Source organism: Chelonia mydas, chromosome 5, assembly GCF_015237465.2.
Source record: "Chelonia mydas isolate rCheMyd1 chromosome 5, rCheMyd1.pri.v2, whole genome shotgun sequence".
Taxonomy (NCBI): domain Eukaryota; kingdom Metazoa; phylum Chordata; order Testudines; family Cheloniidae; genus Chelonia; species Chelonia mydas.
In genome coordinates this window covers 50,583,153-50,598,381 of record NC_051245.2, presented here as the reverse complement: position 1 = coordinate 50,598,381, position 15,229 = coordinate 50,583,153, and the positions used below count along the sequence as shown (strand labels likewise).

Below are 15,229 nucleotides of genomic sequence, written 5' to 3'. Positions count from 1 at the left end.
TAAGACATAATAGATAACTGTTCCACTCTATTTGGCATTGGTGAGGCCTCAGCCAGTGGACTGTGTCTAGTTCTGGGCAGCACACTTTAAGAAACATGTGAACAAATTGGAAGGAGTCCCGAAGAGAACAAAATGACTAAAAAAGTCTAGAAAACTTGGTCTATGAGGAAAGGTTAAAAAAAACTGAGCATGTCTAGTTCTGAGAAAAGAAGACTGAGGGAGATCTGATAATCTTCAAATATGTTAAGAGCTGTTATAAAGAGGAAGTGCCTCATTGTTCTCCATGTCCGCTGAAGGTTGGACAAGAAGTAATTGGCTTAATGTGCAGCAAGGGAGTTTTGGGTCAGATATTAGGAAAAACTTTCTAACTATCATGATAGTTAAGCAGTGGAATAGGCTTCAAAGGGAGGTTGTGGAAGCCTCAACATTGGAGATTTTCAAGAACAGGTCAGTGTACACACTGTTTTCTTAATCTGTATCTAAAAAATGTCAAGTAAGGTAACATTGGAAAACAAATAACTCAGTGGGCATTAGTATGCTAGCATAATGTATACATGGGGTGTACAAAGAGTTATAGATATGTGCTAGAATTGTGTTTGGCAAGCAATGCATAAGCACTGTCTGCCTTAGACAAAGGATGTATTGTAGTTTGCCAGGCAAAGACTATGAAGGTACATTTACATAAAAGGTAAACAAAGCCATCAACCTTGGAAGTGCAGGAGGCAGCCTCTTGCAGGGGTCTGTACCTCAAATAATAAATTACTGAATCAACCAATTATGTATATTACTGTATTATAAATGTGTATCAAGTAAGGTCTTTTATGAAAGATAATGTCACACTGGTGATTAATATTGTGAAATGCATGTATTAATGCTTTCTGAGGAAATATGAATACTCACAGATAATATGCTTTGAAGTCTGGGGACAAAGGGAGAAATAGGTTTTTTCTCCCAGACAGGAGGGAAAAAAGAATCAAAAACAATGGAAGCTCCATTTACATATGATCAGCAGGGGGATGAGAAGTTCACAGTAATGGAAGAACAGCATGAGATCATCCATAATCTTTTTAATCTCTGGTAAACTTTCTAGGCTGTTTATTTCATTGTGCAGGATTTCCTGACTTTCCCTGTTAGTATATAATACCAAGTAGAACTAGTAGCAAAGATATTTCATATACTAAGTGATACATAATCATAGGAGACTTGGATGATAATGTTAGAAAATGACGTGAGCATTTTCATATCTATCAATCATTAAAATCTACTTATTGGTCATTACTATGTTACTTACAGTGTCAGTTTCTGAATGTTAACTGTTGCCAACCCAACCAGCTACTAAAAAACAGACAGACAATCTGTAAGACATCAGGTAATGTTTTATTTCACAAGTTCTCAGTATTTTATTTATACCCTGAGATATACAGAAATAATTTTCTGTCAGAACAACAGACATATTTCACATCAATTATTAATCATCTGTAACAAGCTCACTTCCTTCCAAACTGGGGCAAAGGTGGTGGTACCTTGATGTCTTGACCTTTTTCCAGCTTCTTCTCACAGTCAATCAGATAATTGACCCCATCAACAACTATCTGGACAAGCTCCACCTTAGATAGGAAAAAATACCCAAAATATTTATGTTACGTTATGTGAGTTACGGTGTTATGTTGTTATGTGCCAACAGAGCTAGTAGCTCCAAACAGGGCATATCTAAGTAGCGGCATGGCTCCAATGTCAGGATGTCTGTGTTGGAGGAGTTCTGGCTACACACTTCCCAGCATACTCGGAGCATTACCCAGAAGGCATACCTTTCACAGTTTTAATGCCTCCATCCATCCACCTCTGCTAGGGTGCTGCACCTTCCCCCACTCCCTTGATGGAAAATTTCTATAGAATTCAATGGAAAATGATAGCCCATCTATAGGCTTTTTGAACCAGCCTATAGATAAAGAACCGTAGCCCTTCTATAGACTGCTATAGGATGAACAAGAAAATCTATGGGAAGACTATTATTCTCAATTACATATTACAGGTTTTCACTGGACCCTTAATACAAAGTGTTGGTTTCATCCCTATCAGAAGGATTCTTTTGTGAGAGTCTTCAGCTCCTTCAACCTCATAAGAGAAAAATATTAAGGATAGACTGTAGATGTCATGGATTTGCAAAATCATTAGACTGTTCTTTCAGTATCATCAAATATTGAAGTGAGCAAAATGGCTGTTGGGCTGTTGTCTTGTGGGTGTAGTAATGAAACATCTTTCAAATTCGGAATGGAAAGGAGTGTTTCACACTTCCTCTTATCAGCTGTCAGAATAGGACCAGACTACTTTATGGTCATCCTTTTATTGCATGATTTCAGAATGGAAAGTCCTTGCAGTTGCCAATGAGCTGTTCTGATGCTACCACAACAAGTGACCAACTGCTCTTATGCAGAAAAAAACTCCCATTGACTCTAAAGGGAGTTTTGCCTTTATAGCAACTGTAATATCAAGCCCGTAATCCACATTTCTCTGGCAGTAGGCCTGATTCTAAACTCATACTGGTTTTACACCAGGCATAACTCCATTGAATTCAGTGGGGTTACTCCTGAGTCACACTGCTGTAAGTGGGATCAGAATCAGACCCAGTGTCTTGTCCCAAAAGCAGCAGCAGAACCTCCAATTCCATACAGTAAGCAACAGATGCGTTTGTGTAGTCTCTTTAAAAACTATTAAAGAATAATAAAAAAAAAAAGACAAGGTGAGTCTGAGAGGGGAGAGTTTTACCAAACCCTGTGGCATGACAGTACCAGCTCCCCTGGTGTTATGAACTTTAGAGTAGGTAGCAAACTGTGTAACTTATTTTTAAAAAAATCTTCATGAAATGGTTCATTAGCAATCTTTAATAACTGGTTTGTTAAAACTGATTACCCAAGCTAAATCCCAGTGTCTCTTTATTGGGACAATAATGGATTTTGAAGGGATTTGTTTTTTACTGTAAAGCATTTCAGTAGCTTAGCAGTTTGTTTTATTGTCTTTACAGACCAGCTGTGTTGGGAAATCAGAGGTCTGATTTTGCAGCTGTGAGGATGAAAATAATTTCGTATTAAGTTTGCATTGACCAGTAACTGAAACAAAAAAACCCCAAACAACTTTATGTTGCGCCATTGGGGACATAACTTAGTTCTGCAAACAGGTTTATCACATAATGAAATCTATTTTATTATGTACTGAAAAATATATATTCTATAATAAAACATTTCTATCCTCTTGTGTGTGTTTGCCATGTCTTATTTACATTGAAAGCTTTTCAGGGTAGAAATAGGTCTGAGATATAGGCTTCGTCTTTCAAATCCTTACTCACGTGATTAGTCCTTACTCACACATAGCCTCATTGACCAGTTGAAATCTTCACATGAATAAGGGATTAAAGGCTTAAGCCATGTTTTTAAAACCCTATGTAAATGAACTATGCAATATAAATATTTGTATTAATGAAAAATTAGCAAAAAGCACACAAACGTTTCAAAATGTTATATAGCTCCTTACACATATATGTATAGCATCTTGTAATATGCTTTTCATTCTTGTATACTTGGACCTTTTTCATGGTCTCGTATATTTTGATTGACTTAGGGGTCAGTGATGCAAACATTTACACATGTGAGTAACAGGTTTCAGAGTGGTAGCCGTAAATGGTCATAGCTTCATTGAAGTAAATGGTTCCACTGAAGTTAATTGACTCCCATGAGTCTATGACCATTTGCACAAGCTGAGGATCTGCTTCATTGAGTTTAAAACTAGAAAAGTCGTATTACCTCTGATCGGCCCATGCGGTCCAGGTTGGAGATATCGTACACATCTGCCACAGCTGCTGTGTCCACACCACCAGTGCCACGTTTCTGCAGCCTCAGATTCTCCAGAATCTTTGAAAACCTGGGATCCTAGCACAAGAGACATTTATTTATTTACAGGCTTTATGGATATACTGATATTATATATAATATTGTATTGACTCCTGGAAATACTGTTATCAGTTACTTCAGTAGTTTCTCCAGGAAGACTTGCAGGGATGGATATTTTCCACTGCCTTTGGTATACAGGCTGCCTGAGTGGCTGGGGTGCCTGAGTGCCTGGGTGAATAGATTCATTCACATAACAAATACAGTAATTTGATGGATAAAAATATGCACAATTTGTCACAGATTGTCCCGGGGGCCTCATAGTTACACATAATATTAAGTACATTAACACTGTGAATTGTTCTTTTTTCATTTGTTCCTTTTTGAGTCAGATGAAGACCTGATTTACATCACAGCCGTTTTAATGGCTTACGTACCTTGCTGAGTTTTGGAAGTTTAACATGAACTCCTGCACGTAATCCTGTTCCCAGGTTGGAAGGACAGGTCAGAACATATCCTAAGCGTTCATTCCACATGAACTCCCAGCCCCGTTCTTTAATTAATTGTTCAACCTGCAGGTAAAAAAACCAGAAAACTGCTGCATACGAATGTCTCATCTTATGACAATGTTGCTGACATCTGAAATTCTTGCTGTCTTTCATGAATTTGACTATTAAACCCACAGTGCCAATTTCTGCCCTCAGTTATACCCACAAAAATCCACTGATGTCAATGGAGTTGCATAGGTGTAAGTGAAGGCAGAGTTTGGCCCATTAAGTATATAAAACACACAAGATTATGTGCAAATGAAACTATGGTTGAGGTATAAATCTTTGCATGTATCCAGCACCTTTCATCCAATATCCTCAGTGAACTTTATAAACATTCTCCTGTCACATACACAGTGTTGTCATCTTGTGATTTTATTGCAAATCTTGGGATATTTGATATTTTTCTGAAAGCCTAAATTGTGGAGTCAGGTAATTACACAAGAATCTCAACTTTCATTTGAAATCAAAGTAAGTTTCTAGCTTTTGTGATGGTGGAGAAGAGCTGTAAATCATGAACCCTAAAGGGTCAAACACCAGAGAGCTAATAAAAGGACCCAAAATTTATTATTTTTAAAAAATTCATGATTTTCAAGTCCTGGCACTTGAATTTTGAATCCTTGAGTTTGACAATACTGCTAACACTACTAGTGCAAATCATGAGTAACTCCATTGAATTCAATGCAGTTTCAGTGCAATTCTGATGTGAGAGGAGAATCAGGCCCATTAATTATTCAAGGCTCACCAAACCCCTGGAAGGTAACTAAGTATCCTCGTTTTGCCGATAAGTTAACTGACAGAGAGAGAGGTTAAAGGACTTCCCCAAGGTCACCTAGGGAGTCTGTAATAACACCAGGACTGCTAGTAAGAGACGAGTCTTTATTTCCTGGCTTCACTCATATGCCATGTGTCAGAGTTACAAAAGATTTCTGCCTGTGTCAAATGACAGGAGTTCATATCCACTGACTCTAGGAGTTATAATTACAGAGTCAACGGTAGAGCTGGGAATAAAATCCAGGAGCCATGACTCCTAGTCCCTGGCTCGAAGAATTGCATTGCACTACCTCCTTGTACAACACAGTACAGTGTCATAAATGCCTCTGAGAAGAACATGGACCAGATGCTGGGGCCCACACCGTTCTAGAGAAGAGGAGGGGCATAAAGGCATCTGTAAGTCACTTTTGTGTTGGCTTGATCCTCTATGTTTCAAGCCAGTCCCCAGTACATCAATTGGTATTAGCCCACAAGCAAGAGTTGCACCATCTATGGATCAGCTGGAGTGCAGCAGTGTTCTGGAACGTCCTGTCCCCTTGGCCACACCCCTAGCATGCACTTTATGCCCTTGCTACAAGATGCAGGGTGGAATCCTCACCTGCTCAGTTAAGGCAGCTTTGATGGCCCTTTCTCACTGCCAGAGCAGCACAATGGGCTACATCAGGGACCAGATCCAGCCTACAGTCTTAGCTGGATTGCCTCGCTCAACTGGATGTATGTTATAACCTTCACAGAATTTTAACATGGATTTTTTTCTTCATATTTATATGTTTTTGGCAAACTTGAAATAAAAAGCCTAAATAGATTTATCCCAAGCCCAGCGCCTAAGGTTGCAATTTTTGTATTTAACAAGACTTTGCTGTCCTAAAAATCTCAGATTTTGGTGTGTAATTTTAAACCAACATATATCATCTTTCCTTGTGTCAGAATTTGAAAGAATTTTACAAATCCAATCTATTTTTCACTGTTTTGGCTGTTTTCCTTTATTATATTTCTCTCATCAATTGAAGGACGTCGGTTTAATTTTTCTAACAAATTTCATTTTCAGGTTCTCAGTGCTATAGGTTGGGTGAAAAACACTGCAAGGCAATGCATATTTGTTTATAAATAACTATTGCCATTGAAATTAGTAAAAGAGAAAAATTTCAGTTGATTTTAGATTTTGTAAAACTTCTGGCACTGTTAGGGTTTGATTGTCCCTACATTTTGGCTAACAATATGAAAACACAGTGTCTTTACTTCCTTGTTACTGTTGCTTTTCAAGTGGGGTATAATTTGGATTGATTTTTTTAAATTTTGTTGCTAAAAACAGTGAAAGGGAATTCAGTATTAACCATATCAATGAGTGGTGACACTACTTTAATGACTAACAAACAGGAATAATAAAAATTAAAACTCAAACTGCCTGAGTTGTTACCTCTTTTAAACCACGGCAAAATCTTTCAAACACCCTTTTCATATTGCCACTTTTTTCCATGGAAATCACTCTGGTATGGTCTTCTTCATTAATCCAGATAAGAAATGTTTTGTCATGGTTATGCCTATTTGAGAGAAGAAAATTGTGTCTTTAAAGAATGGGATAAGCCGTCAGAAATAATTCTCATCATTCTCAGTTTAATTTCAATTCCTTCCTTTCCTAGCTTGTGACTGTGCACAGGACAAGTGCTGCAAGATAATATCAGAGTGACGGGGCTAAGAATAAGAGCTATTGAGGCCTTTCTCAGTTTCATTCCTCTAACCAATAGTAACATAATCCTTCAGGTTCCTTAGGTCACAATGATAACAGCACTGTTTATTGATTACACTGGTGTTGTATTGATGCTGCACTAGAAAGTACACTTTGTCTTCTAACAAGAACATATCCGTAGAAACACACAGCTAGGGGAACCAGGAACTGGAGAAGCAGAGTTCTGCATCTTTAATCATTGGGGAAGTTATTCGTTGATTTTAGAGCTTTCTGAAGTGAGAAAATCTGATGTTTACACGCTGCCTGGGGCCTGGCAACCTGACCCTATTTAACTGTATTCTCTTCTAAATCAAATCCTAGTTCCTTTTATATCACTTGGTAACACACGACTGGCATATAAATCAAATTATCCATTGGGAGAAGGCAGCTAAATGTTGCTTCAAGAAAGTACATTAATAAAGATGCTGACTTATCTTTCAAGATAAAGTGCCTGGAGATAAGGTATCCACTTTTGCTTCAAATTGATAAGTTATGGTCATGCTTTTAAAGTGACAAGTAGGAACTGGGATCACTATTGTTTGCTTTTCTTCACGTTCTCTGCCTTTGGATTAGTCTTCCTGAATCAGATAAATTGTGACCAATAGGTTGAGACTTGTTCATACAAACAGTCTGAATAATACATCGGGAGAAAAGCACAGTAGGGCTAAGATTTAAAGCCCATAGAGGGCCTGACTTTTAGCCTGGCTTTAGTTGGGCCTCCTTTTTTGTACTTGAAATTTGCTGATGCAAATAATTGCGGGTGCAAATGTGTCCTGACAGTTATTTGTGGGTGAAAGCAGACATACTTAAATATCCAAGTACCTGCTTTGCAGTCACCATCTGCCATTTAGGATGGGATTTTCAAAAGGGATCAGTGTTGACCTAACTCAGCTCCCACTGAATTAAATGGAACTTGTATAATTGACCATAGGGAGAGTAGTGAGGATAATGTTGAGCGCTTTTGAAACTCCCACCCATAAGGTGAAATCCTGAGCCCACTGAAGTCAATGAGAGTTTTGCCATTGACTTCAGTGGGGCCAGGATTTCATTCTGAGGCTAAATTGTCCTAACATATAACTTTGCCCACAATTCTTTGCATCTACAAATTGTGATGCAATAAGAGAGACCAAGTTTTAAAATTCCAGCTCATAGTGTCACTTTCCAGTTACAGCAAGTTATATTTCACATGCAAAATGTGCAAACACAGATCTGGTTTATTCAGGTGATGCACTGGGGCTACATGCATTATTTGCACGTGTTCTGTTCAATTCATAAAATCTACGTACCCATTTGTTATCCTTATAATTCTTCTAGTAAAACCTGTTTAAGGTTTTGTTCTGGGCACCAGGAGCCTAATCCAAAGCCCATTGAAACTGAAAACTCCTGTGGGATTCAGGTAGGCTTTGGATGGGGCCTACATAAAGTTGGTTTGGCTATATTCACAGTAAATGCTGGAGATGCTGTCAAACATAATCTAATCTGTCCCACATAATTTTTTCTTGACACAATTTACAAAAACATTTGGAGTGGAGCAATACATGCAAAGGTTTTTCCACACAAAGATCTGCCTCACTAAAAGTGTATGAATTGCATCTTCCAACTAATTCCAAGAAATGATGGGTGTTGGTGTGTTCATTAAGTAGCAGAACATGTAATGATAAAAAATGGAAATGTAACACTCCTTCAGTTTATTCTGCATGTGTGAAGGAAAGCTTAATCACAGTTCTGATAGAAAAAATATTACATCAGCAACAAAATGAGGGGAAAAGACGCAATGTTGAGGTCTCATACATGTGATTTAAGGTAGCTCATTCATGCTTTTTAGATTACATTTATAACTTGTCTTTTATGGTCATTCGCTGGCCCTTCTTTTGTGCTGAATTTTTATTTATAAAAAAGAAAACAGAAGCTAAAAGACTAAAGCAATAGTCTTATTTATATTCCCTTGTGTTGTGGCTGATGATCATGACAGTTGCATTAATGGAAAGCCTTGTTTGTTGTATTATTTATTTCTATATTTCCTTGAACAATTAATAAAGAAAACATTTTTTAAAGGTAGCTAAGTATGTAGTCAGTATCAGGGAATGGCAGCTGCAGTGTTAGGACAAGCAAGGCGAGAGGTAATGAAATCACTTGCACATGATACAAACTTCCACACTTCACATGCCATACCAGATTCCTCTGGCATCAGGCCAGTCACGTGCCATCCCAGCACATGTTAGCAAAGGGGACACTGGCTTATCAAAGAGGAAATGGTCCTGAAAGCCAAAATGTGTGAGAGAGAGAAAAAGAGGGAGGGAGATAAAGAGAGAAAGAAGCAACTGAATTCAGGGAAGTAATGCTGTTCTGAACATTTAACACTGCCAAGAAAGTCATTGGTATACAAATAAGTTGCATAAAGCTGAAGTTCCTCGACTGCAGATAGAAAACATTTTACTCAGATGTGTTTCTGGAGACGGAGGCTTGGTGACTACCAGTTCTCACTGCTGCTAATTTTTGGCTAGGCGTGATAAAGGAGAGTTGTCTGGCTATGCTGGAAGAAGGACAGGAAAAACTGGACGTGGTTTAATTAGGCCACAACATTATTCTTAAATGTCTGGGAGTACCCGGCAGATAAACGTGCACAGTGCAGGTATTTTATAATCATTTCAACATATATCCAGGGGGCTTCTGTCAGCCCTCCCCTTTACCCATCCTGGTCCCCAGCCAACTTGCGGCTGGGACCTCACCAAATGAGGGTTAAGGTGGGCTATAAAGGGTGAGGGGTTGGCTCCCGGCTGTACTAGTCATAGGAGTCCCGAAACCCCCGTTTTCGCTCCTTTAAAGAATACTTCTGTAAACTCCTTATCAGTCCATTTTATCTAATCACTGTATTCCTTCCGTTCAGAGTACCTGCCCCATGTTTACATGATGTGTTGCGACATCATAGCTTAACTCCTGTTTCATGTTTGCCCAACTAAGCACCCCCAAACCCTCTGTGGGGAAGGTGAAGCCCCCCCACACTTCACCTTGGCCAATCCGGCAGTGAGGGAAAAATTCCTTCCCAGCCCCCCAAGAAAGGAGCAATTAGCATAATGCCTATAGCACATCCTGACAAAACCCACTTCCATGGCTGGGAGGGTGGGTGCTGCTCCACCTCGTCCAGGTAAAAGAGGGCTTTTCCTGCAGTCCCCCCCTCTCTTCTGGTCCCCTGGTTGGGGGGGAGAGATGGGTCAGCGTCTTCACACTGATCTAGTCTGCAGTAGAAAGTCACTCCTTGGCTAGGCTTTAAAAGAGCACACACCTTTTCCAAGAAGCCAGACAATGGCCCTTACTACTTAATGTGAGGTCAGTCTCCTGGGAATGCAGGGTGGGTACCACCACAAAAAATAGGGAAGACATCCCACAGGGAGTTAAAATCATAGAACTGCAAGGGTCATCTGGTGTAACCCCCTGCCAAGATGGAGGATTTGGTGTGTCTAAACAATTTTTTTTTTTTGGTGGTCTCAGAGTGCAGCAACCAGCTCTTGTTGGTGGCCGCTCTGACAAAGCTGCCTCTGTCTCTGCCTTCTGCAGCCCTTCACCGAGAGCCCGCCTTGGGGAAGGTGGGTTAGGAACTTACCAGTTACCTGTGGAGTCCCAAGTTCCCCATGCCCTGGCTTGGTGGGAGCAGGGGAGCGCTCTGGCAGCCAAACACAGCCGCCTCCAGTGATAAGCCTCTTCTGGCACCGCGCATACCGGCCCCCTGTGTCTCCAGAGGCACTGTCCAGAGCCCCCAAGGAGGGTACACAGTGCAGGGCACTGATCATTGCTGGTGCCACCAGAACAAACACCAACGTGGTGCATCTCGCTGCCCTTGATAAGAGCTATTGAGGAGCAATGGCTGGGCTCTGCAAGGAGGTACAGATGCTTTGCCCGTCCCCCCCAATCTCCGCCCATGCTTTGGCGGTTGTCATGGCCATAAAAAAATCTGCTGATGGCCGGATTTGAGAAATGGTGGTCTAAACCATCCAAGACAGATGACTATCCAGCCTCCTTTTGAAAATCTGGAAGGAGGAAGGAGCTTCCACAGCCTCCCTAGGCAGTCTGTTCCATTGTCCTACGGTTTTTACACTTAGGAAGTTTTTCCTGAGATTTAATCTCAATCTGCTATGCTGGAGTTTGAACCAAGTTTGCGTGTTGTCCTGCCCCCTGTGGCAAGAGAAAACAATTTTCTCCATCTTTTTTATGGCAGCCTTTCAAGTATCTGAAGACTGGTGTCATGTCCTCTAAACATACCTAGTTCCTTCAGCCTTTGATCATCTTTGTCACTCGCCTCTGGATCCTTCCCAGTTTCTCCACAGCCTTTCTATACATTGGTGACCAAAATTGGATACAGTACTCCAGCTGAGGCCTGACCAGCACTGTGTTAATGTACATTACTGCAAACCATAATGTACAGAGAGTTTTCAGAGTGCGGGCCTAAGGGTGGCAAAATGTCTAGTGGCAGTCCTGCAAATAAAATATCTTGAGCGTATTGTTTTAGCAATTTCTTTTGAGTAGGATTTCATGGGAGAAATTAAAATAGTGTATGGTTTGGTACCTTTTGGTACCACCAATTCATTCTTTTTCTCAAAGGGAGATTCTATTTCTGCTTGAACACCTGTAGCACTAGGCAGCACAGTTTGGGATGTATCATGCTGAAAGACCTAATCTCATTCAACTGATTCTTCTCACTGACCTGCTCCTCTCTCCCGTCTCCCCGCCCCAACAATTAAGCATTTGATTTTTCACATTCGTGCGGGAAGGTTATGAACAAGGGAATGTATTTAGCTCTCATAGCCTCAATGACCATTATGTCAATTTTTTTTTTAAATGACGTATCTAGGGTCTGATGCAGGGTGAGGAGGAAGGATGTCCAGTATAAATAAGATGATGTAGACAGGGGAGTAAGCTTTACTCTTTTCTCCATTTCGGATTTTAGGCCCCTGTACCTGTTGGACTCCTGCTGGTGCCAGCATGGAGGCCCACTGAACTAAAAGTGAACCCAGGAAGGTGCAGAGTCCGTCTGTTTATCTTACATTGCAGGAGCAGGGCCTTAGTATATTCATGGCCTTAGTACAGTCATTTCTTGATCATACCTATTACATGAATGATGAAACTGCGTTTCCATTAGACCAGAAGAACTGTACACTTCTGCTCCTGTTGTGTTTTCCCCTTCTCTCTCCTAGTGCAACCTGTACCCAGTACCAGTTTCCCCTGTAGGTACCAGCAGACAGATGGAACTAGCATGAATCAGTTATGGATGAAATGCTTTTCTCTACTACCATTCCCTTCTATGCTTAAGTTAACAGAAGAAATGATCCTTCCCCAGGGAGCTGCTGAACAGAAGAAATCAGTTTAGCTTGCAGCAAGGGAAATTTAGGTGGATATTAGCAAAAACTTTCTAGCTATATAGTTGAACACTGGAACAGGTTACCTAGGGAGGTTGAATCCCTGTTATAGGAAGTTTTTAAGAATGGTTAGACAAACACCTCTCAGGGATGGTCTAGGGATACTTAACTCTGCCCCAGCACAGGGAGATAGACTAGATAACCCCTTGAAGTCCCTTCCAGCCCTTATTTCTATGGTTCTATGAAATAAACTCTTAACCCATTCTTTCAGTTTTGTGCTGATTTAACAATTCCTTTGGACTGAATCTGAATGTGATACCAAGTAGCAGCATTAATGGTAGTTACATTAATTTTACTTTAATTAATACTTTAATTTTGGTTATTATTTTATGGACTAATGTTCTTTAAATACAGCTGATAGGATATAATCATTGTTTGGGGCTCACAAAAATGCATATTTAAGGACTTCAAAATATTATTGATTATCTTGTGGATTTTTAAAATAGTTTACCCAATACATTCTTATTATCTGTTATGCCAGTAATGCACTTGCAAACCTTTATATCTCAAATCATCTGAATACAGCAACATGTTGATATGACAAAAATCCATGACCAAAATCTTTATGCTTCCTCCATGCAAATCCTTAAATCACATGTTTTAGTGATTGTAGGATTGGGACTTATGTTGCCTGCATGGTGTTTGTGCCTATCACAGTTCAGGAAAACAGGACTAGTGGACATTTTGTAAATAAACAAATAGCACTAAAAAATACTGATTCTGTACTAATTTCTGCTCCAAACTGGAAACTGACCCACAAGGTCCCAGATTTCAGCTACCATTGACCAACGTGGTGACTGTAGCCATATTTATATAATTTTAATTTGATGCAAAAATTCACTCCTGGAATACAACCTGTGTGTGTAAAGTTTTAGCCCAAGCCAATATTTTAGCCAAAACAATTGGGATTTATAATAGAAATTCATACTGACCATTAACTACAGGAATACTGTTATAACTAAGTATCTTCATTACGTAAGCAGGAAAGTATGCATGAGAGAGAAAGACAGCAATAAAAATAAATGTGATTAAATGATATACATTAATGAAAATCTTCTAAGACTCCAGATTGGAATTTGTACTTACATCAATAAGCTGCTGTTGATCCTTCTCAGACATATTGGTCAGGCTATAATACTTTCCAGCAAGGTCTCCTTTGAGCCCAGCCAAAGCAGTGACCACAACATTTTCTACTTCTCTTCTCTCTGCCCTGGAGCAGGCAGGGGGAAGGCTGAGACCCCGGATACTGCGACCAGTACGTACACGTGATGATAGGACATAGCGCTCATCAAACTGACCTTGGGTAATCTAATGAAAGAAATGAAAATCTACACATAGTGCCCCATTTTACATATAGTAAGTTTAAAATTTGCCTTTCTATGTAAAGAATGTCCCTTCATATGTTCTCTTCAGCCAAATGATTACAACTAATATTGGGTTCTCAGAAATGCAACAGACAGATGCATCAGGGTGTCAGGTTCTAGCACTATGCATGGAGATCCAGAGTGCTTTTGCTGACTCACTGTGGCAATAGACCAGGTGGGTCCTCTTAACTCCAAGCCAGATATATCACATTGTTTCAATAGCTCCCTGAAAGACAGAGAACTAGGGACAAGGGCAGAAGTTGCTTAGAAACAGCCAAGCCCAAGGTGATGCTTATATTTCTTGTTAACTAAGATAACAATAAAGGAAATCCCAGGGAAGTGGGTAAATTTAGATCATATTTAGTGTGTGCGTGCACTCTGGGCTCCATCCTGCAAAGTGCACAGTACCTCTGATCCTGATCCAGCAAAACACTTAAGTACATGCTTAACTTAAGTAAGAATAATCCCATAGCGCTTTGCTAGATTGGGGTCAAAGTAGCAGTCAGACACTACAGTGGTAAGTGTAGTATAAAAACCGATATAGAACCAAATAGAGGTGCTCAGCACCATGCAGCTTTCTGTTTGGAACAGGGTGGGAATGCTACCTGCTTACATGTGTTGTCAGGGTGGCATTGAACACTGTATGCGCAGAGAAAAATGGAAGAGGTCCCAAAATGACTGGTGGAACAACAGAAAAACCAGCAGAGTTAGCTCAATAGGTCTTTTTGCAAATTATGAACGAGCGATAACAACAGCAGCAAGCCCAGGCTGAAGCCCAGCAGCAGCCGTGCTTCCAGGAAGACATTTAAAGTCACCTCTGCCCATGCCCAAAGTGTATATGGGCGGGAGAGGAATACATGCCAGCTCCTGACCAAAACCCTCAGAACGGACTCCTATTTACCAAAACACTTGAAACCACTTCCCCTGACTCTTCAGGTGCCAAAAGCTACAATTGTCCCCTACCCAGCCACCATACCTCCAGTTCTAAAATTCATTTACTCTGGCCAGAACTAAAATCTTTAGCACATTGAAATTGTAAAATTTGGGATCAGCCTACAAATAAATTGGGTTTAAGATTTAAATAAATAATAGAAGGGATGCTGTTCTGCCTGGACATTAAGGAAGGGGAGGTTCATGTAATGTGCCACCTATTACACAGGGCCTTGCATAAGAGGGACAGGGGACAGAATCAGGCATCACTTAATCCAGTCTCATCCTTTTCTACATGTGCCATGTTTTACATAAAAAGTTGCTTGGGAAGGGGGAATAAAGCATTGATAAGTGCAGTCATTGTGACATCACAGCTTTGTTATCCCTACACTCATTTTCTTTGGCGCTGGGAACATTTTTTGAACTATGAAATAGAATATCATTCCATGATAGGAAGCTGAAGGATTAAGGATTCAAAATTTGATCCTACCTTGGATGCATCCAGGTCAGTGTGATGCTTCATTACATAAGGGTCATAGCCATTGTGTCTCACTTTAATAACTGGGTCAAAAATCTCAGCAAATACCTGTGGAGT

At 40.1% G+C, this 15,229-nt stretch overlaps 1 protein-coding gene across 2 annotated transcripts in view; it reads right to left on the bottom strand.

Moving 5' to 3' along the window:
- Positions 1-1,376: 1,376 nt before the first annotated feature.
- Positions 1,377-15,229, bottom strand: part of CKMT2 (creatine kinase, mitochondrial 2) — a 35,208-nt gene continuing 21,355 nt past the window's right edge. For both annotated transcript variants that reach the window (XM_007066430.3, XM_043547416.1), the window contains 7 exons: positions 15,125-15,220; positions 13,427-13,648; positions 9,102-9,187; positions 6,621-6,744; positions 4,319-4,453; positions 3,798-3,923; positions 1,377-1,607 (listed from right to left, as the gene is read on the bottom strand). In XM_007066430.3, the coding sequence (XP_007066492.2) occupies positions 1,488-1,607; positions 3,798-3,923; positions 4,319-4,453; positions 6,621-6,744; positions 9,102-9,187; positions 13,427-13,648; positions 15,125-15,220 (909 nt within the window). In that variant the 3' untranslated portion in view covers positions 1,377-1,487. The remainder of the gene's footprint in view (positions 1,608-3,797; positions 3,924-4,318; positions 4,454-6,620; positions 6,745-9,101; positions 9,188-13,426; positions 13,649-15,124; positions 15,221-15,229) is intronic.